At 34.1% G+C, this 21,959-nt stretch overlaps 1 protein-coding gene across 6 annotated transcripts in view; it reads right to left on the bottom strand.

Moving 5' to 3' along the window:
• Positions 1-21,959, bottom strand: part of CSMD3 (CUB and Sushi multiple domains 3) — a 612,506-nt gene that overhangs the window by 514,430 nt on the left and 76,117 nt on the right. For all 6 annotated transcript variants that reach the window (XM_048286482.1, XM_048286481.1, XM_048286480.1 and 3 more), the window contains exon 2: positions 16,898-17,120. In XM_048286482.1, coding sequence (XP_048142439.1) covers positions 16,898-17,120 — 223 coding nt within the window. The remainder of the gene's footprint in view (positions 1-16,897; positions 17,121-21,959) is intronic.

Consider the following 21,959-nt stretch of genomic DNA (forward strand, 5'->3'; position numbering starts at 1 on the left):
TAAACTGAGGGTCTTTAACGTGTAAGTTTCATGTGTGCATTGGGTTCAGGTGTAAAGGTAAGATCTCCTCATCTTTTGACACAGGAGATTTTAATCTTATTTTCTCTTGCTGTCCTGCTGTTGAGGGGGAGGGATGGAGTGGCTGATGGGCATCTGGCAGCCAGCCAAAGCCAACCCAGCCTCTTATGTTCCTTCTTACACACTAATTCAGAACAAACATCTTTTAAATCTCAGGAGTGTGTTGGAAAAGGATAACACTTATCTACTGAGTAATGGACAATTAAGTTCAATTCCCTGCAGGGTTTGATTTGGATATTCTTGTGTGCATTCATGTGAACATGTTGAGAAGTTAATAGAGGTGTTGAACTGCAGTTGAGAGTATCGCAAGGTTGAAGTGCAACATCCTGGTAAAATTCAGGTTATCTTTGGTCTTTCAATTTTCCTTCTAAAGAAGCAGTTACTTACCCATCGACTCAGGAAGAAAGTAAGAAATGTAAAGGCTTCCTTAAAAGTATTCTAATTAAAATATAAGTAGGAGTAACTCCTACAATTTTTATACATCTATTCAGTAGGTCTAAAATAAGTAAACAGAATTTAATAGTCTATAAAACAAAGCAAACTTGATTGAGCAGAAGTGGTCAACTAGATTCAAGTTTTAATCTCACTGAAAATAGTGATAAAAATATCTTATACTTTATTCAACAAGTCATTAACAAATTTACATATGATTTATGAACTAATTGTTTTTTTGTCAAATGATAATTTTTCCTTGTCAAAATGCAAAACTGTTCATGCAATCTACTATTTTAAAACAATGATCATAGGTCAAGGCTGAACATTGTTAATTGAACAGCTGCTTTGAACTAAACAATAAAGCACTCATCAGGTTCTGGTATGATCACTATATTCTGTACAAAACATGTTTCTAAAAACTGCCATCATCCATTATCAGTGTAAAACTTATTATACAACTCTCCACTTTTTTCTAGCATCAGAAATGAAACAGATTTTATAACTAATTATCTTTTCTAAAGCAGTCAATTTGTTTTAAGGCATAAAAATATCAAGAACTTCAAATGATAAGTAAGAAGAATGAGATACTGCACTACATACAAATAGTCTTTAAAAATCTGTAGGATGTGGATTTCCCTGCTTCTTGGAGAGAAAAACTGATAAGAACAAAACATATCAAAACAATAACCTTGAGAGAACTTGAAAGAATCCTAGGTCCTTAAAGTAACTAGATTAAAAAAAAAAATGAAGTAAGCAGTACATATTTTTATCCTTGAGCAGCTGGAACATTGTGACAATATAGTCTGTTGTCCTCATCTTAAAACTGGGTAAAGCTTGACAATATATTTTAGGAGATCTTGGAGCTTTCAAAGCACCAAAGGAGAGGAACCTGCTTCTTCCAGTTTTCCCAGAGTTCTAACACTGACTTCACACTGGAGCTAGTCATTTGCACCCTTCTCTCTGAATTTATTTAACCACCCCAATGGAGAACTAATGCTTTAAAAATAAACCCGAGTCAATTCAGTTAGCAAAGGGAAGCATATTCACAAAGTGATATGCCTGATGAGTGCCAGAGCCAATGGAAAAAAGAGAAGGATCCCACAGCCAAAATCAGAGGAACATGGGAGACGAGTTTGCTTCTGTGAGTGACAACAAGCTTTTATGATTTGGACTATCTTTTGTAACTTTGCCTTAATGTGTGAAAATAGCACAATATGTAAAGGAGAGATGCCATATTTTGCTTATCACCAGTGTAGGTGCCAGGAACTTCCAGAACAGCTTCAACTTATACTAAATATTCTGCATCATTTTGGAATTCATCCATGAGCAAAAGGCTTGTGACATTATCACCACGCACTTTATTTCTGTTCTGGTATAGAGATAAATTTGTAGTAGCAGGGCATATGAAAGAGAACAAACTGTATGCATATATTTCAGAATCTATGCTTTTAATATGAAAAACTCAGTCTTTTAATACTGAGTAATGGCAACCAATAGAATAAAACCAACCAGTTCATCAGCTAAATTAGCTGCAATAGCTAAAACAAGCAAACCAAAATCCCATGGACTTTATTTCATTCATATTCTTCCACAAATCTTTCACTCAGAGTTGGAACCAACTTAATTTTCACACAGTCACTTTAAAGGAGACCATATAAGCAGAGTATGAAAGAAAGAGCAAGAGAGGGAAGAGAGGATGCTAGAGTAAAGGTGTCTCTCCTCCAATGTCTATCTTTACACGTAGAGGTTTGGAGCATATGGTATTTCAAGGCAAAGCCTGAATCCAGTGCAATGAAGAAATAAGTATGAATAAAGACTTCCTCTTTGACCACTGCAGTGAGAAATTAAGCTCTGAATTTCTGATATCCATTGTGAAATGCCCTTGGGGGTGTGGTGGGTACAAAAGCAATGAAACAGATGATCAAATTAAACGCAAAGTGGAAGATAAGAAAACCAGGATATAGTGGAAAATATTTTACATTTGCAGATCTAAAATTCTGGAAAAGACAGATCTAGGGAAAAAAGTTGTGGCTCTTGAGGTGTTTTTTATCCCATCATATCATAAATGTGACCCTAGAATGGTCTTTACAAACATAGTGAAATAAAGGGTTCTAAATTAATGTATCTATTACATAAGTACAATTTAGGTACTATATAAACATAAATAATAAAACCATGTAATTTTCAGTCTCATAGCAGATAAATTATTAATTTTATATTGATTACTACATATGAAATGCCATAGCAAAACTTCTAGCAGGAAAATGAATAGCATTTTTTAAGAAAAGGATACTTGAGTTTAAAATAGAAGATAAGGTCCCACTTTCAGGGGACAAAAATCTGAATTAAAAATTTGAACTTGGAAAGTATAGATAATATTACAGAAGTGTGTTAGCTGCCTTATTCTAACCTTCACTTTTCATAATCTTCTAATAACTGTTCTAACAAAGAAGAAGTACTTCCAAAATGAAGAAAGAAAAACCACAATAATTTCAGAAAAGAGATTTTAAAAGATTCTGTTACTTTTGCTGAAATCGGGTAAGAAAATGCAACTAGTGTTTGTCTCTGTATTTAGGATTGGATAATAGCTATGTTCACATAAAATGAGTATCTGTAGATAGTAATTGGACTGCCAGGTCTGCAACTAGCATTTGCCTTTTAACAAATGGATTTAAATAAAAATTAATTTATAATAGAAATAGGATTCCACTTAGCTGATCAATTTACAGTCATCAAAGGATAGGTTAGTCTGTGTTATCTTGATTCCCTATCAGAGCCATGTTGACTGACATTAACAGAATCAGATAGGGGAGTAAACAAGACTTTTAAAGGAAACAATCATTACTGTAAACAGGATATCTCACAAAAAAGATACCTACATTTCATACCAACATAAGGAGTTAGAGTTGTTACTTTTTAGTACTGGAACTGATAAACACAGTAAAAAAAAACCCTATGTAGAAAGTTTAAAACATTTCCATTTTCCTTACATTTTATGTATATATGCTTTATAAAAATGTTAAATATAAGTTCTTCAAACCACTAAGTCTCATAATACAAAGTGTGAAATCAGTTCAAAATTATTCTTCCGACACAATCCATTCAACAGGGCAGAAAGTGAATAGGATTTTTTAGAACATTCAAAGTTGGTCTTGATTTGAACCTTTCTTCAAATTTAACTTTGAATTCAATATCAAGAATAACTGGCCACTACTCTAAATACCAATCTGAAAAAAAAGACTTTGTCTAAGAAAACACATTTTTTGCTAAAAAACCTGCCATACCAACAACCAAACATAAAGCACAATAAATAAATAAATTTGCTTGTGTGCCAAAGGTTATAATTATTTTTTTAAAAAGTAACTCATGTTTTTGATTTGACTTCTTCATGGCTTACTATCAGTTAAAAGATTTCTTACAGCTGCACCTCATAAACCATTGTTAAGAGCCGCTTCCATATATATCTGGATCACATTAGCATAATAATGTAACCTGGTGTTACAGCATGTTGATCGATAACATAGTGCAGTTCTAAACAACAAAATGTTTAAACAAAAAACAATATCCAATAATAGACTGGGAAAAAACCCAAGCAAACTAGATTTAATTTCCCTAGACAACCATAAAGAAAACTTTAGATACAGAAAGATTAAATCTACTTCAGGCAAAACACAGGGCAAGAGAAAAGGTTTCTAAAACCTCCACATAAAATTGAACAATCGTTTCAAATGTAATTCCAACTTTCAGTATACCCAAAGCTGAAAACCTACCAGCATATTGCTAATTACAGGTGCAAATACTATGATAGAAATAGAAACTTGTCTAGCATTTTTGTAGGTGAGGGATTTTTGTAATTTTATAATTTTAGTAATTTAGTTGATATCCTGAAAAAAAAAAGTGAAGTTAAAAAAAAATTATTCATAGATAGAACTGCAAATATGGAATGGTTAAGTAAAAAAAAAAAAAATTATGAGACAATGATTAATTAGGAGGGTCTTAGAAAGGTAGGATAGAAATGGATAAAACAATTTTATTGAGTGCTCAATGAAATGAAATAGATAAATTGTAGAAAATAGTTTGATAGTGAAAGTAATATTATGAAAAGAGGAAGTTACAAATACATTCAGTACTTATTTTTCATGCAAAACTGTAGTCAAATCCATAGATTTTCATCTAATTTCAGAAAAGCAAGATATCTCCATTATAATTTTTTACCTTCCCTATAACCAAACTGGTATAATTTATAATACACTTCCTGATAATGAGACTTGTCCATAGTATTTATATGTGGAAACATAATACTTTTTGGTAATATTTACTATAGTCTTTCATTTGGGAGAAAAAGTTTAACTGATTTATTTAGTGGATACTGTAATTTTTCATATTTCTTTGTATTTTGGACAGTCAAGAGGTTTAATTGATTTTTCTATTTTTTTTGTGTGTGAGGGGGGAATGGAGGATCTTGTGATGTTTTTACATTTTAAGTATTTTTTTCAATTCTATATTTAAATATGTTTTCACTTCCCATACTCATTCAAAATCACACAGGAAATAAAAATAATTAATAGGAACTATTACAGCCATGATTCTTTTTCACATGGTCTGGTATAACATGTTTATAATGGAACTAGGCAAAGAATATTTTTACGGTTATCAATATTCAAAAGGCTATGAAATATATTACCATGATTAACATGCCACTGTGCTTTTTTCATCCAGATTATATTTATAGAGCTGGATTACCAAGTATCATAGTATGTAATGAAGGCAGTAACCTAAGAAATTACTGAGCTTCAAATTAGGAAAAAAACCCAAACATTACTTTGACTTAATTCCAGATTTTACCATGACAAAAAATGCATGTCAGTGGTTTCTATTAGAAAATTATGTCCTTTAGTATTTACCATTTCCTTCAAACTGTATAAATCTTTTTGGAATTATGGACAACTATTTTCTAAATGACAATTGAAATAGTGCAATATATGAAAATTAACAGTACAGAAATAGCCAAAAATGCAGTTGTTGTCACCACTCATGATATTGACATTTTGAAGTGTGTCAGTTCCCTTCGGGAGTATATAGGTCTGCTATGCACTTTACAGCACCTATCTCCTCTCATTCCTCTCATATCTTACTTATGTAATATCTCTCCAAAACATTCCTCAGTTTTGTATGTATCATTTACTATTTAGATCATCACACTAGGCCCTTTTCATTTTTCTTTTTCCAGCACCCAGCATTCCACCCAAAAATATGAGCTCAATTCTTTCTAGATAGATGCTGATTACTCTGGAGAAGCTCTCTCATCAACAACTTTAATCACCTTGTAAAAAAGTGTTAGAGAAATGTCCACCTGCAGACTTTAGCAGTAGAAGTCTTTATTGGTTTCTTTCAGACCACAGTTGAGAATGAACAGCATTTATCTAATAAAAGATTAGAATTAGACAATCTCAGTTAAACTTAGTTTACTTATATAATTTTAGTATGGTGGATATATGGAGAGTGTCAGCAAGAAAAGCAAATCTATTTTACCTCAGAGGAGCTTCTAATATTCTTTAAAACTAGATAAAATACACATTCATTTCTGTGCACAGCTTGTTTCATATTATAAGGCAGCAACATTTAATGAGCAAAATTACCTCAGTTCTTTGTACATAGGTTACAGACATACAGAAGCTAAATTTTTTATACACTGAAAACTAGATGTGTAGGATATATGTTTTACAATGCAAAATGGAAGCATATTGGACTATATAAGAAAAGCTATAATTTCATGGCTGAATTTGTAAATCTTAATGAAAAAGACACTTCTGCATAACTAATTCTTTTGCTACATTTACATCCTAAAGACTTGCACTGGATACAGAAGAAATGACATCAGATTTAGAGAATTTTTTAATGCTACTAACCCTTAAAAAGGATCTCGGGGGGGCGGGGGTGTGGTGGCTTTTTGGCATTGTTTTTGGTTTAGTTTTTGTGATTTTTTGGTTTGGGGTTTTTTTGGTAGGCAATGTCTCTCATCCATATCAACATATTCAGGGATTTCCAGTATATTATTGACATTAATTTGTTCTTAAGTTTCAGGCATCAAAACAATTTGAATGATAAAATATTAATTTCCAACTGTGCGATGTAACATAATCTATAGGAGTCACTTTTCAGAAATAAGGAACCACAATCATAATATAAGAGAAATATTAGAGAGACAGAGAGAAAAGTTCTCTAGGTCAAGCTGTATGCCTGATCTTCTTTCTAATTAGTGTATATGTAAATACACGTACACACCTATATTTGCACAAAACCTCAAAGGTTCCTTTTGGCTTTCTGCAGACGTACCAGTTAAACTAGAAGGATCATGACTTTCTCCAAAGATAATAGAAATAGTCCATTCACACAGGAACCAAATGTTCAGGTTTTAGTTTAGTGACAATATATTTAGTTCCAGATATATTCTGATTCAATTATCAACTTTATAAGGTATTTTTATTGATACTGTCAATTGCAACAATACAAGGTGAATTTAACAGCTGGTTTAAGGGTTACCTTTATGTCATGTAAACAGGTCTAACAGTTAGACAACCCTGTAATAGAATGATGCTTTCCCATAGACTATAACTTTCTGGGACAAGACTATTATTGTGATCATTCTATTCCTTTCTATCACTGAAACATAGATGGAAAACTAATGGCCACAGACAGTGCTGGCCTGTTGTGTTACAGTGCAAAGATGGCCTCCACAACAAAAATCAACTTTTCTTCCTAGGTTATTTCAAATGCCATTAAGCAATTTAACGACACAAAGAAAAGTGAATAAGTAAAGTTTTTGTTTCTCAGAGATGACCACACTCATCTCATTACAAAACTATCGTGTGCACTCCTCATATTTAGGTAGTTACCAGCTAAATCTAGTTACCAGTTTTTCCAAAGATAGATAATAAACTCAGAGGTTGTAAAAGAGGTTTATCTTGCACTACATGAGAAGTAAACAAGCTAGTCCAATATCCATCAGCCACTTCAACTGGCCATTCAGTTCAAGGAAAGATATCCTATGGAAGGCTGATAATGGGAAAGTCTCTTGCTAATGTCTGTTACTAGAAAGTTGCCTCCACCTTAAAATATAGCTGAAGTTTTAGTTGGTTGCTTGTGTTTCATTTAGTTTGGTTTGGTTTGGTTTTGGGTTTGGGTTCAAAATCCTTACAGTTTAACTTCAGATTTCCCTTCTAGCTAGCTATTCTTTCCAAACTTGTAAAAACCTTGGCTTCTTTGCAGTAATGTAAGCATAAATTCAAGAGACAAGTGGCACCTTGTCTGGGCTAGCACATTCTTTTATCAGTTTTAATTATATACCTTTCTCTCTCAATCAGTGTCTAGACTTTCAAAATCATATCAAAATATTCCTAAGAGTATAGAACAATTGATATGTTTCAGCTTTGCATTTATAAGAAGAGTGCCAAGAATTTTATTGCTTCAGTGTATTTTTTCATAAAGCAAACTTTTCAGATCTAAAAAAAAATCTGTTTAAATGTCTTGTCTACTCAGAATCCATATAGAGCTGAATATGTTTACCTATACATTTCATTCTGTTACATTTCTTTCAATTATCTGTTTCTCTTATCTACAAGTTTTGCTTGTAGATATTTATTGTTGTGTCCCTATCAATTTTCAGTTCAAGATTCTACATACCTTCTGTTTACAGCTTTGCAGTATTTATTTTTTTGTTCATGCAGTGAAAATTTTCCTATTAAGAATCATTCAGTTCTGTTACCTATCTCACGGTTTTCCACTTTTGTTGATGGTGCCTTCTTTCTTTATTTAATTGTCGTTTTTCTCTCCTTCATCTGCTTTGGTATTTGTTCCTGTTGCTTTCTGTATCCTTATCTCCCCGTTGGTCTTTGTCTAGGATTTATACCTTTTATATTTTCACTTTCTTTAAGAACTGAGAGTGTCATCCTGTTTGGTTTTGTTCACTAGTCCCTAAATTTTGAAATTAAATTCCTTTATTTCTTATCTTTCCAGGCAAATAATGGAAATGTCTAGAGAGCCATGGAGCAGCTGAAATAAAAATCAATGAGATAAGACACTTGAAGTTTTTTCAAAAGTGGAGAATCCCTAATTTGATCCTAATCAGCTCACAGTATCTGCTCTGGTTGAAAATTTGGACAGAAAGTGAACAGTGGTGAGAGGAGAAAAATGTGTATTCTTAGGGCATAATAAACAGCCTGAGCTGAAAAAAATCAGAGCTGTGATTGATAATGGAACTTTTTGAGGTACAGTAAATGATTCATTGTCTCCCTATCAACAAGTCCTGGTCTACATCAATATCCAAAAAGACATAAGCAGGAGAGTGAAAAGAAATCTTTGTAAATTTCAATTTTCAGAGTTAGTTGTGAATGAAGACTGCAAATATTCCACTGTGACATGTCTTAAAGCCCTGATAACCAAAAAATCAAAGAGAGCTTGCCAGATTTAACCTAGAACCTCACAGAGCTGACATTTTTTTCTTTATTTTGTTAGTAGAGTCTTCTTACTTGAGCAACTGTTATATTTGTAAATGAAAGGTACAGAATTAACTTGGAGTTAGATACTCCAACTGCTGTTTGAAATGGCAGTAATCTAAATGAATTGATAAAATACTCTGAAAGGGTGTTTATATGGTTTAAGAAGGAATTTTTCATATGAGAAACAAAAAGAAAAAAAGGATACACATGCATGAAGTTAAATGGAGTTTAATACAACAAAATTTGAATTCAGGAGGGAGAATCAACACATTGTTGTGGCGTTTTGCCCAGACAAGACATTGGCACTAGTTTTGGGCACCCTGCACTACATCTTGTAGTACTGTAGATCACCTAAAGGGAGAGGAAGTGAGAAAAGACAGGGCAAGTAAAACAAGTCTTACAGTCAGGAAATTCTATAAGTGGAAACCCTGACATAGCAGAAACAGAGGAGGAAGGAAGTAAAAGCAAAGAAAAAATGTGGGGCTTTTTTTGACTTCTGGTTTTGAGGAGAATGAATATGAGAAAGATTGGAGCACTTGCTCCAATAATAATAGCTTAATAGTTTCCCAAAAAACATAAAGTATGGAGCTTGGCTGGGAGATAGTAAAGGATCCAACATACATATATATAAGTGTTCTGAAAAAAATATGGATAAATTTCTGAGGACCAGGAGAAGGAAAGGGTCTGAGTCAGAAAAAGAGGCTTACTGTAGCTACCAGGGTGGTATTAGTTGACACGACAGTATTAACAGAATAGCCTAATAGCTGCCTGTTTGACACAGACTGATATCTATTAAAAGGAGAAAAATATATGTGTCAGAATAAGAAATACAAAAGCAAACGGAACTATTAAATGAGGGCACTGGAAGCTTCTGCTAGTGCCAACACTTATTCTTTGCTGGCCTTTCTTCATAAAAAAATCTGTAAAATAAATTTGACAATTTAGCACATGGAAGATGTAAATTATAATCCTTTCACTTTAAAAATAGAAAGTTTTAGAGGCAAAATCTAGTCTTCTAGAAATATATTTTCCCCCTTTTAAAATTAGAGATTGTTAGCAGTTTACTTAGTGCTTTTTATATTTTAAGAACATAAAATTAGCAAAGTATTCTTAATTTTGCTTTGGATTTTGTTGTTGGTATTGTTTTGATTTGTTTTTATTTATCCAGTGTCCTGAATGGTTTTCAATAAAATTTTAGATGTAGAGAAAAGGATGTTCTGGCATGTCTGATGGTTTTCCATGCCCTTCTTAGTTACCAGAGCCTCTCCCCAGAGCCAAGCAAACAGAAAATTCAGCTACCTGTAATTGTAACAGTATTTAATATGAATGAATATTAAGGATTAATTGTAATTTTACACATTTTTACAGTCATTTTTCTCTCTGCTTTTACCAAAGTTGGACCAAAGAAATTAATTTTAATTTTATAGTCAGCGTGAGTCTGTTGATTAAGTACCAGATTCAAACCTTTGGAAGTACTTGAGTGAGGAGCCAATACCAAATTATATTTAACACTAGAGGCATGCTGAAATTTTAAAGAACTACATATTAATCTACTTAAAATATTTTTTCTCTCTAAGGGGAGTAAGTGTTAAAAACATAGGCATAATCAGGGAGTCAGATATTTTAGGAGACCAATTCACCAACAGAGAACAGGTAGCGGATGTCTCCAGTAATTTCAGTTAATTTCTCCTATTCAGCTCAGCAGCACTGATCAGGTAACCTGTACATTTAATTCTTGGTGGCCTCAACAGAGAGTATAGATGAAAGGATGATTTATCTTGCTTAAATACAAGAGATTAAAAACTATGAGTATTAACTCCCTTTTTAAACACTATGTTTGAAGCTTCCTTCCATTCAGAGTTCCTAAGAGAAAATTAGCCACCAGTCGCTAGAAAGAAGATTTTAATACAATTAAATCTTTGGACACACTGACATTATCAACATTTAGAAATATCTTTGCAGATACATGCTGATCTTGCAGGCTCTCAATACAAGGAAAATATATATTTATTAAGTGATCAAAAATTCCATTTTGCAGCAGTTTCTCACAGCTCCACTTACTATTATTGTTAAATAAACATATTCATACTTTTTTTCACTTATGCAAAAAAATTAATAGCTGTCACAAAATGATTATATCATATTTCTAACAGTGGAGCTTTCCAAACTTTCATACTATGTCTGTGCTTATGAAGACACACATGATGGAATTTTCTGATGATTTTTACCAGAACACTACGGTAGGCTAATCATTTCCAAAATAATTTTATTTTTAGTTTTGTAAAATATAGTTTTGGCTAATAAAAAATTGCTTTCTGAGCATAAACATATGAAAGACTATTTTAGTTGACACAAAGAGACATAAATATACTGTATTAAATGCTACAACTTAGCCCAGTACAATTGCATAAGGGATGCATTTTATTTCTCTGTTTAAAATAGATCTGAATTTATTTCATTGATTTCAATGCAGTGTTAATTTTGTGATGAACATTTAACTGGCAATTAAATTTTCTGGTTAAATTAATTAACTGGTTAAGTACTAGTAAATCTGGAAACATATTTCCTTGGAATTGTGAACAGAGTTTGGGTATATATATATATATATATATATATATATATATGTATAGTCATGTTATTATTCAAATATTTAAAGCTTCTTTGAACACTTCACTGCAAGTTGGGGTGGCTAATTAGAGAAAAAAAATGTTTTAGACAACTGCTGAGTATGATACCTTGTTTCAAATTAGTATTCAATTCTAATCACCCAACTCCTTAATTTAAAAAAAAAAAGAAAACTACCAACGTACTTTTGGATGTTTACTGACAGTATGCTTATGCTCAGAAATTTATTTCAAAAAGAAAGAAGAAAACAAGATCTTATCCAAATTGCAAAGAAAAATAAAAGCAAGGAAATATCACGGTTCATATTGCCATTCTGTCATCCACTTATATATACACCATATCACTGCCTCAAAGCAAATGGTTTAATTATGGTTTCTATGTGATTTTTCAAGGACTGACCTGAAAAGTACACAATGAAGAACTTGTATAGTTCGGTCCATATCTTTTGCTTTATAGGCAAGTATTAAATAATTTTCTCCGGGATTCTTTTAGGCAGAATCAGGACTCTGAGGAAATCAATAACCCTTCCTGGCCCTGACAAGCCTCAGCTGTTGGCACTGCCACCCACCATTGTCCATGGTTCCTGGGCCTCTGTTTCAACCCACCCTGAGGCATCCAGACCTGCTGCAGCTCTGTCCCTATCCCTCCCTCCTGCATGAGCCTCTCAGTCCTACTCTGTGGGGAGCTTAGCTGGTCAGACCTGCTGCAGCTCACAGCTGCACTGTCTGGAGGGACCCTGGACTGGTTCATCACTGGCTGTGTGGGGTGCTGTGTTGGACCCTGTCAGAGTCCCAGCTCTGCTCTCCATGTGCAGCCCCTGCAGGGCTGTGCCTCACAGCACAGCCTGAGTGGGGTCTCCTTGGCTCCCAGCTTGTGCCCTACATGGAGCAGCTCTTTTCCTGCCACTCCCTAAGATAAGGCTAGTACAGTGAATTATTTGCAGGTTGCACTAAAGACTATTTTCATAACACGCAATAGGTATCATCAGATGACTCCAACTGGCTTTGCAAAGCAGTTGATTTATGAGGTGTTTTATCGGTTCAAGCATACCTTCTGCTAACTTCATTAAATCATGGGATTTCTTATCACTAGTGCAAACAAAATCCTTTTTTCTCAAGCTGGGCACTCAGAAAACTGAAAACATATTATCAGCTTAGCTGAAATGGTTCATCTAGTACCACATAAAAATAATGAGAAAGACAGAAATTTGGAAAAAATTGAACAGTAGTCTTAATCTGGAAATGCAACTCTTTTCTTCTGAATCGGAGTTGGAAGTATTAGCTACTTACCAAAATAAGGTCTAGACAGTGTTTTTAAAAGCAATCATTTATTTTGAGGGGAGCTAGTTGTATAAATGTGAAATAAAGGGTACACAAAAATCACAAATATGCATTGGGTGGGCAACAAGAAAGCTCTAAAAATAGATGGTGTCTGTTACATGACCCGGCAATACTCCCAAGTATGAAATTTTGCTGGAAGCTTGGCTCAAATACAGGAAGTAAAAATGTCTTTCTGAAAACAAACTTTTTTTTGTAGGTAATTGCAAATATGATTTATGAAAAAACGTTTTTTTGGCATAAATTTCACTGTGTTAAGCTATTTTGTATTTATAATTTGAGGCACAGATTATCACGTGAAATACACTAAATCAAGCATACACAGTAACACAAAGATGCAAATGAAATACTGACTGCACTTTGCATAACGGTCATGTCTGACATGCTTTTTTTCGATTTGTTATTGTTTAGCTGCCATTTAAGTGCCAGGTAAATCAGTTAAAAGCTGAGGACATTCAATTATGTAATTTCAACAAGATTTAATTCTGAGGAGATCAATTAGATGAAGTACAAAACTGGACAAGGAGGGAGTCAAAGGTGATGAGCTTCACAAATAGTCAACCCAAAATCATTTAATTAATATAAAAGTTATTCCACAATATCAAAGTAAAAAAACATAAGTAGTGACTTTGTCTATCCAAGACAACCTTTTAAGCTGTCTAGTTATATATTTTTTCAAATACACATGTGTAGTCCCCTGAAAATATTTGTCTGTTACAAAATTAAAGGGAGGGTGACAAGTATAATCTGATTACACTTTCATTAATTTCACTAAGTAAAATGACAAAATCCATTGTCATGCTAGAAGAATAATTTCCACAAGCAGCTGCACCTCAGTAAAACTTCACTTATTTGTAAAAAGAAAACAATGGGAAACGTCACCTCACTAATTACTACAGCAATCTGAGAAAATAAATGTCATCATGAAAGATTTAGTAAAGCTTGCAAAATTTCACTATCATGCCTTCTTAATTTAAAAACAAATTCTCCACTCATACAAATGTGTACTATTCTTCCACACCCACACTCTGGAATGTAGAAAGATCTTGTAAATCTTGCAAAAGTAGTCTATTTCAAGCCCTATATTGAGGCTTAATCATCTTTTCCTTTTTAAGTGCTGACTGATTCTATTCTCTTCCACACAGCTTCTTACACTGTTCTTCACCAGAATCTAATAGCATCCTAAATAAAAAATACTGAAAATTTTAAGCATAACAGGTTTCCTTGACTTTCTTCTAAAAAAACATATTCTAAATCTCCAGCATTGAAGAATTAGTTCAATTTAAAAAAAATCTCGCACACATATATCTATAAATGCATATATAGCTATCTATATAACCATGTATCCAGATACTTATACATATGTGAAGGTACATGTGCACACAAATATATATAAACCTTTTCAGCAGCTTGAACAAGACATAAAGAAAACTAATTCTTCCTTTGCAAGATATTATTTTCATCTTCCCTTTACCCTCCTAACTATCTTCACCTGTTTTCCCCGATGCTTATTTAAACTGTAACTCAGTAAGGACCATTGGTTCCTAACTGGAATAATAGTTTTGTTCTTTTGCATTTGTGTACAGCAATGTTCACATACTCCTTGAGATAGCAACTTAGAGTAGATTCACCAACAGAAGTCTTGACTGACAGTGAGGGTCTTTTCAGGCTCCTACATTTGAGAAAATCTCAGTTTTATCTTTCAAGGAGTGAATAGAAAGGAGAAAAACTTGTTGTGGAAGACAACTCTCAAATCTTTCATCTATGGGTTCCCTCTTTCCTGCAGCTGATACCAGAATTGCATCCAAACACTCATGGAACAGGAAATAGAAATGGAAACACAGTAGTACAAAGAAAAACAATTTCATTAGAGATGCGTTTCTCCATATCTGCTGACTGCTAACCATTTAAGAGAATTTTTATCCAGCACAAATTTGAGACGTAGAATTTTACTTTTCTAGTTTCCTTGTAGTACCAAGTTACATTTTCCTTTTAGTGAACCGATGCCAGATTTTTATGCAATAGTTTAAAAAAATCATTACCAGTTTATCAACACTTACTGTACAATATTATGAAAACACATCCCTTTCTTTGAGCATCATTATGCAAAGTAAAATTAAACTGGATGTTCCCTGATTAGGAACAGGTATTGCAATTCTTTATCGCAGAATAAAATCATGGAATGGTTTGGTTCGGAAGATCACCTAGTTCCAACCCCACTGCCATGGGAAGGGGCATCTTTCAGGTTACTCAAAGCAAGGGCTTTTCTGGGTAACTTGTTCCAGTACCTTACTGCACTCTTTATACAGAGTTTCTTTCTCATATCCAACCTTAATCATAGAACCAGAGAATTTTAAGAGGTTGGAATGGACCTTTGAGATTATTTAGTCCCAACACCCCCAGGGACACCTCCCAGTAGACAAGGTTGCTCAAGGCTTTATCAAACTGTCTTTGAACACTTGCCAGGGTTGGAGCATCCGCAGCCTGTTCCAGTGTCTAACCATCCTCATAGTAAAAAATTTCTTCCTAATAACAAACCTGAATTTCCCTTCTTTCAATTGCACCCATTCCCCCTTGACCTATCACTACAATTCCTGATGAAGAGTCTCTCTCCAACTTCACTGTAGGCTCCCTTCAGATACTTGGAGGTTGCAAGTCTCCACAAAATCTTCCCTTCTCCAGACTGAACAGCCCCAGTTTTCTCAGCCTGTCTTTGTAGGGGAGGTGCTCCTATCCTCATCTACGTTACTGGTTCATGTCCAGTTCTTCATCTACCAATATCCCCAAGTCTTTCTCTGCAAGACTGTCCTAAATCCCTTGATCCCCTAGTCACTATTGATACTGAGAACTGACCAGGATGTTACACTTGGCCTCACTGAATGTCATGAGTGTCACCCCAAGACAATGAGGTTCTCATTGGCCCACTCCTCCGGCCTGTGGATGCCCCTCTGGAGAGCATCCCTCCCCTCAAGCAAATCAAGTGCACCACTCAACTCAGCGCCATTTCCAAACTTGCTGAGGGTGCACTCAATCCCACTGTCCATATCATTAACAGAGATATTGAATAGTATTTGTCTGAATACAGACCCCCTGAGGGACACCACTTGTTGCTAATTCTAAGTGGACTTTAAGCTGTTGACTGCAACATTTTGGGTGTGACCATGTGGCCACTGTGTTATTCATCAAACAGTCCACCCAATCAAGTACAAATCTCTCCTATTTACCAGCAAAGATGTTGTGTGGCCATGCCAAAGGCCTTACAGAACTCTAGGTAGATGACAAATTGACATACAGAAGTCAAGGTAGATGATAGTAAAGATAACTAGCAGATATATGACTAATATATCTGTTGCTATTGTAGAATTATTGTGTATTCCATAAGCTGCAGCCTTCCAGAATTGAACATTTGGGCTAAGATTCTGAAGTAGGCTCTGATAGAAAATGTTCTGTGACACATCACACTCTTGATATTTAAAAACTTTTTTTTTCACTTTTGTAATCCCTTTTTGTTAGAAGATGCTCATATACAAACACACACAGAAGAGTTACCTAGTCTATCTTAATATTTTCCTGATTTTTATAAAAAGCCTCCTGTTGACAAGATTACAAAAGTTCCACTGCTACTAGATCATGCAAACTGCGACCTCTACAATCTCATATTCACTTTACATTAATTTATCCATGCTCGTATGCTTGATTAATTACATTTCATTGAGACAACTTTTATGAGGGCTACATTAATTTCAGCCCATACTTTAACTAGAATTAAAGCACATGATATACATTTTGACACCTATGATTAATTAAAGGAAGTGCACCTTAAAGACTAAATGAGAAAGAATCCATAATAAAACATTAACTATTTTATCATATATTTTTTAATATATTAGTACAAGTTAAATTGTAATAATATTTATTATTTACCTTGTCCTAAAGTTTGCAGGGTGAGGATGCCCATCATATAATGACAAATAATCATATTCTTCTTCTAGAGCAAAAGACTGAAAGACGATCTGTATTCTGTTTCTTTCTTCTGCTATAATAACCCAGGTACAGTTTGCACCATTTGGATATCCATATGGGAAGCCAGGGCTTTCTATAGTGCCATTAAGTCCTTTTAAAGTTCCACCACAGGTATAAATAAATCCTAAAAAATACCAAGGAAACAAAAGTTAGTAATCTGTTTTTATATCAACCTTCAACAAAATACATCGCTAGAGTTCATGATTTCTGAGAAAATATCAAAATGCTTCTTAGCAAGTACTGCATTTAGAAAGGTAAACACAATGTTTTAATACAAATGCTGGCCACTTAATGCACAGCAACCCCACCCACCTAACAAATGTGTTTTCCATACTGTTTATCTAAAGACATATGGTAGCAACTTTGAAAATAAATATATATAACAACATCTATGACTAAATTTGTTTGCCTATGAAGTAAGTATTCACATCAATTCCCTTTTTTTTTTTCAAAGGGAAGAGTAAATGAGCCTCTTTGGATACAGTTCTGATACAGGTTAAACCAGCTAACTTTGTGCTTTTCCTCCATGCATTTTGGCTCTGGAAAAGGCTGGAAGTCTATTTACTATGAACAAGCTTTTCCCAAACAATAATTCTGGGTTATGAAACTCTGTACTTAAGGGCTCAATCTGAAATAACCATCTGTTGCATCATTATATTATCTCATGTAAGTATTAAGATTAACAGTTTACATGTTTTGACTGACCCTACGTGGATGTTGTTTAACTAGAGTGATCAGGTAGGGCCCCAGAGCTTCTCCCTCACACACCACATCCACACCCCGGCCTCCCTTCCCCCGCAGTGGGATGGAGGAGAGAAAGAAGAGTAACAGTGAGGAAACTCGTGGGTTGAGACAAAGACATTTTAATAGGTACAGCAAAAGCTGTGCATGCAATCAAAGCAGATGAAGGAATTCATTGGCTGCTTTGGCCGGCAGGTGTTCAATCACCTCAGTAAAGCAGGCCTACACCAGGCCTAATGGTTACATGGGAAGACAAACACCGTAACCCTGAATGCAGTCCCTTCCTCCTTCTTTCCATCAGCTTTTATCACTGAGCATGCTGCCATATGTTCTAGAATATCCCTTTTATTGGTTGGGGTCATCTGTGTCCCAGCTGTGTCTCCTCCCAATTGCTTGCCAACTCCCAGCAGTATGAGTACCAGAGGAGGCCTGGATGGTGTGTGTAAGCACTGATAAAATGTTCTTGTGTTATAAACATTGTTTTGGTCACAAATCTAATACATAAGACCATAGAGTCTCTCATGAAGAAAATTAAGTCTATCCCAGCCAAATTCGGTATAGTGGGTCAAAGCTGAAAGGTTGCTCTGCTGACAGATCCTTTTTAAAATGAACACCCTCAACTATCAAAAAATTACCCCTACATTCAAACCCTAATTTCTCTTGGACTATAAAAAATTTAGTTTTTATATAGAAAATCCATTTTCTGAGAAAAATAAGAAGAGAATAACTGTAAAAAGGTCTCTCCCAAGGCACTGTGCAGGGTGGGTACTTTTCTATGCTTTTGTTTCAAGTTCTAATGCTGTTATGGTAGTTAACTCTTTTGGGACCGCGGGATATTTTTTATTTTCCACCAGCTTTGTAGTCTGACTGTAGGTCTACATCCCCTCTCCAGGCTTTCTGCTCTCTTTTTGCTTAAATATTAGATCAGCTTTCCTGCTTTTCCTTTTGCACTCCCAAATCTTCTCTTCCCCAAGGATGCTCAGAGCAAGCTCCCTCTTCTAGTGGAGAGATTTCATCTGAGAAAGCACAACGCACTGAGTTCCTCTTTCACAGAAACATGATATACATTTCATAACAAACTACAAACAAACAAATCAGATGCCAACTCTTAAATTATACACACATGTATATATTTGAGCTCATTAAATCATCTTCTTCATGGCACATTCACAAGCTTGTCTTCGCATTGAGCATTTAAATGTACAGAGACCTCTTTCCCTGAAGTACTAAGCAGAAATCTCTTGAAATTTTACACTTTACATTGCTATGCTGTAAAGTAACTTTTTTTGACAACAGAAGAGTGGCATGTACAATATTTTTACCTCAGCTTTTTCATATATATTTCCAAGGGTGAGAAAAGAGGCCTCTTATGAAGTATGACTACTCTTTTAACACAACACTGTATCATAGATATATAGGACAAAACAGGAAGGAAAGATCCTCTTAGAAAGTAATTAGGGATTTGTTTATGTCATCTGACATGTATAGCAAATTTTACCTTCTGCTGCAAATTAGCTTAGAGAATTCATTCTCATATCAGTGCCTGCACAACTTTCATTGTTAGGAGCCTGTTTTATTTATCACTTTTTGCAACTCCCTCATATACTGGAACTATTTTTAAATCCTCTTTATGTGTTATTATTTATTATTTAAGCTCAGATGTTTTATTTAGCACTTTAAAAGTCTTTTGGAATACAGTTCGTGCACAAGTCACTTTAGAAAATGAAACTATAAACTGTTATTTACTCATCATAAGATCTACATCCTCGAACTTTAACACTTCCTACCAAATAAAATCACTGGAATAAGTCTTATTAAATAGCTCTGTGTACATATTTATCAATCTAGTTTTTCCTAGAAATCTCTTGCTGAGACCTACTTCAATAGAATTAGAGAAGAAACTTAGAGAAAGACTTGAAAATTAAATAGCATGCACTGTTAATTTTCATGCATCTCTCCAGACCAGGTGTGGAAAGCACAGTGTAAACTTTGACTCAAGATCATAATAAAGCTCCACAATGCAGAGCCTTTGTTGCTGTACCTATTTCATAAATGTTTTCAATTACATGTGGGCTATTCTTTTAAGTCAATACAAACTATAAAGAAAAACTCATCTATAATAGGTCTTCTGATACCAAAATAAAATTATATTTAAAAAAACCCAAAAAAACCAAAAAAAACCCAACCAAAAACCCCAGAGCCACAACTGTGAGTGAACAGAGCCCTGTGAGACAACATGCTACTTATTAAGCAGTGCAATGCTTCATATTCAGTCCAATAATTAGTCCTATTCATATTTAGGTATGAAATGTAAACATCCATGACATATAAAAGTTCTAATTACTCCTTTTATTCCATATTCAAACTGTAACAAAAGAGAATTATTCATATGCTGCAAGATGATATAACTTGGATGTTCTTCAGAGATGACTAGCAGAATGTAGCACAGCTATGCACGTGTCAGAATATACAATTTTAATTCCAAGATTGGAAAAAAAAACCCAAATGAACCAACAGTGAAGTTTGATTTTGATAGGTCTACTCTTTTTTCTAGAAAATAAAAAATCATGCCAACAGGATCCATGTGCACAACACACACTTTAATCTCTGCTTTCGTATGTTAATACATTCTGTGATGCTCTTCACCTTGGCAGTCCAACTTGGGTATGATCAAAATAGGCAGCGTGCATTAACTGACTGGTCTGATCAGATGTGGAAAACATGACATTTATTTTCAAGAGGTAAAATTCATGCTGAAATAACTAGTAGCATATACTGTGATCTTTTTCATTTAGATTTCAGAACCAGCATTCCAAGCAGAATTTACTTGCAAACTGCTTTTCATTAAAAGGAAGGTTTTATTCAAAGCACACAATTAAGAATTTTGAAAAGCTTGAAGTTAGACTAGAAAAGAAAAACTCTTGTTGAAATAAGTGTGATGACAACACCTCTCATGATATTCTCTTAATAGCTAGTATGATTCAAAGTTTCCATTGCATTGTTTTCTACTAGATTTTAAAATTCAGATGTTTAATTCTCATCAATTTTACATGGATAAATACTTCTTGAAATCAGAAAACACAGCTCCTCTTCCTGATTTCAGTCATCCTTTGAGTCATTGCGGGATTATTGTGAGCATCAGTAACAGCAGTTCTTAATACATTTATTCAACTTTCATTGCCTTCCAACAAAGCAAGTAGTACTTACATCACATCCATACCCCTTGCCCTTGAATGTCCCATAATTATACTCACTCAATACTCAACAAGATTGTCTTTGGCTTTTTCTCTTCCTCCTGACCATTCAATTATACTGTTTAATAACATATTTCCACACCTTTCACCTTCCAAGTACTCCACGCCTTTCATTAAGTCTTAATCTCCCTTGTTTAGTGTGTACTTTAATAATAGTCATTACCAAAGATAATTATACTGAGTCTGCATTGATTAACACACTTGTACATTTCTAAGTTACTTGTGTATTTCCTTTTAAATAAGTTTTTAATACTTGCTTTCTTTTATTTTAAGAGCAAACCAAGCAAATGGAAGATGATTTGTTCATATGCAGCATTTTTCTTCAGTTTCATTTCTGATAACGTGATCTCCTTTCATTTCTTTCACTTGCACCTATCTTAAAATACAGTCAACCCTATCTTAAAGTATTCCTTAGCCATGTCATTCATTTTCATGTCCCTCTTTTTTGTGCAATTTAACTATTTGCAAAATTATTCTTGTCTCCATAAATGGTAGTTCTCTTCCATTCAGAATACATTTACTTTATTCACTTGCCTCTCCTCATGTTCATTGCGTTTTTCTGAAACACCTTTTTCTGTTTGTGATCTTTGATTACCTGACTGTATTTGGCAGCAAAGAGTAGTTTTTTTTCATGCTGACCATAAATCAGTATGGACTGTTCTGTTAATTATTTTCTGGATTCACTTGTATTATCATATATTATATTTTTTGTTCACTTGTATTATCATCACCTTAGTTTTTATGGTTTCTCTATGTTCATCCTTTTTGTTAGCACTTCAAAGAAAGAGTTCAACAGAGACAAATTTCACAGTGATGTGAATGCATCCCTATGCTGTGAATCCTTTTCTTCTGCTATCAATCTTACCCAGTTTTGAAAAATATATACTCAATATTTATTTCTAATACTCTAATATTTATTTCTATCTCAACTTTAATTGTCCTGACATGCCTCACGCCCAGATCTTTGA

The sequence above is a fragment of the Corvus hawaiiensis genome, chromosome 26 (assembly GCF_020740725.1).
Source record: "Corvus hawaiiensis isolate bCorHaw1 chromosome 26, bCorHaw1.pri.cur, whole genome shotgun sequence".
In the NCBI taxonomy this organism is placed as follows: domain Eukaryota; kingdom Metazoa; phylum Chordata; class Aves; order Passeriformes; family Corvidae; genus Corvus; species Corvus hawaiiensis.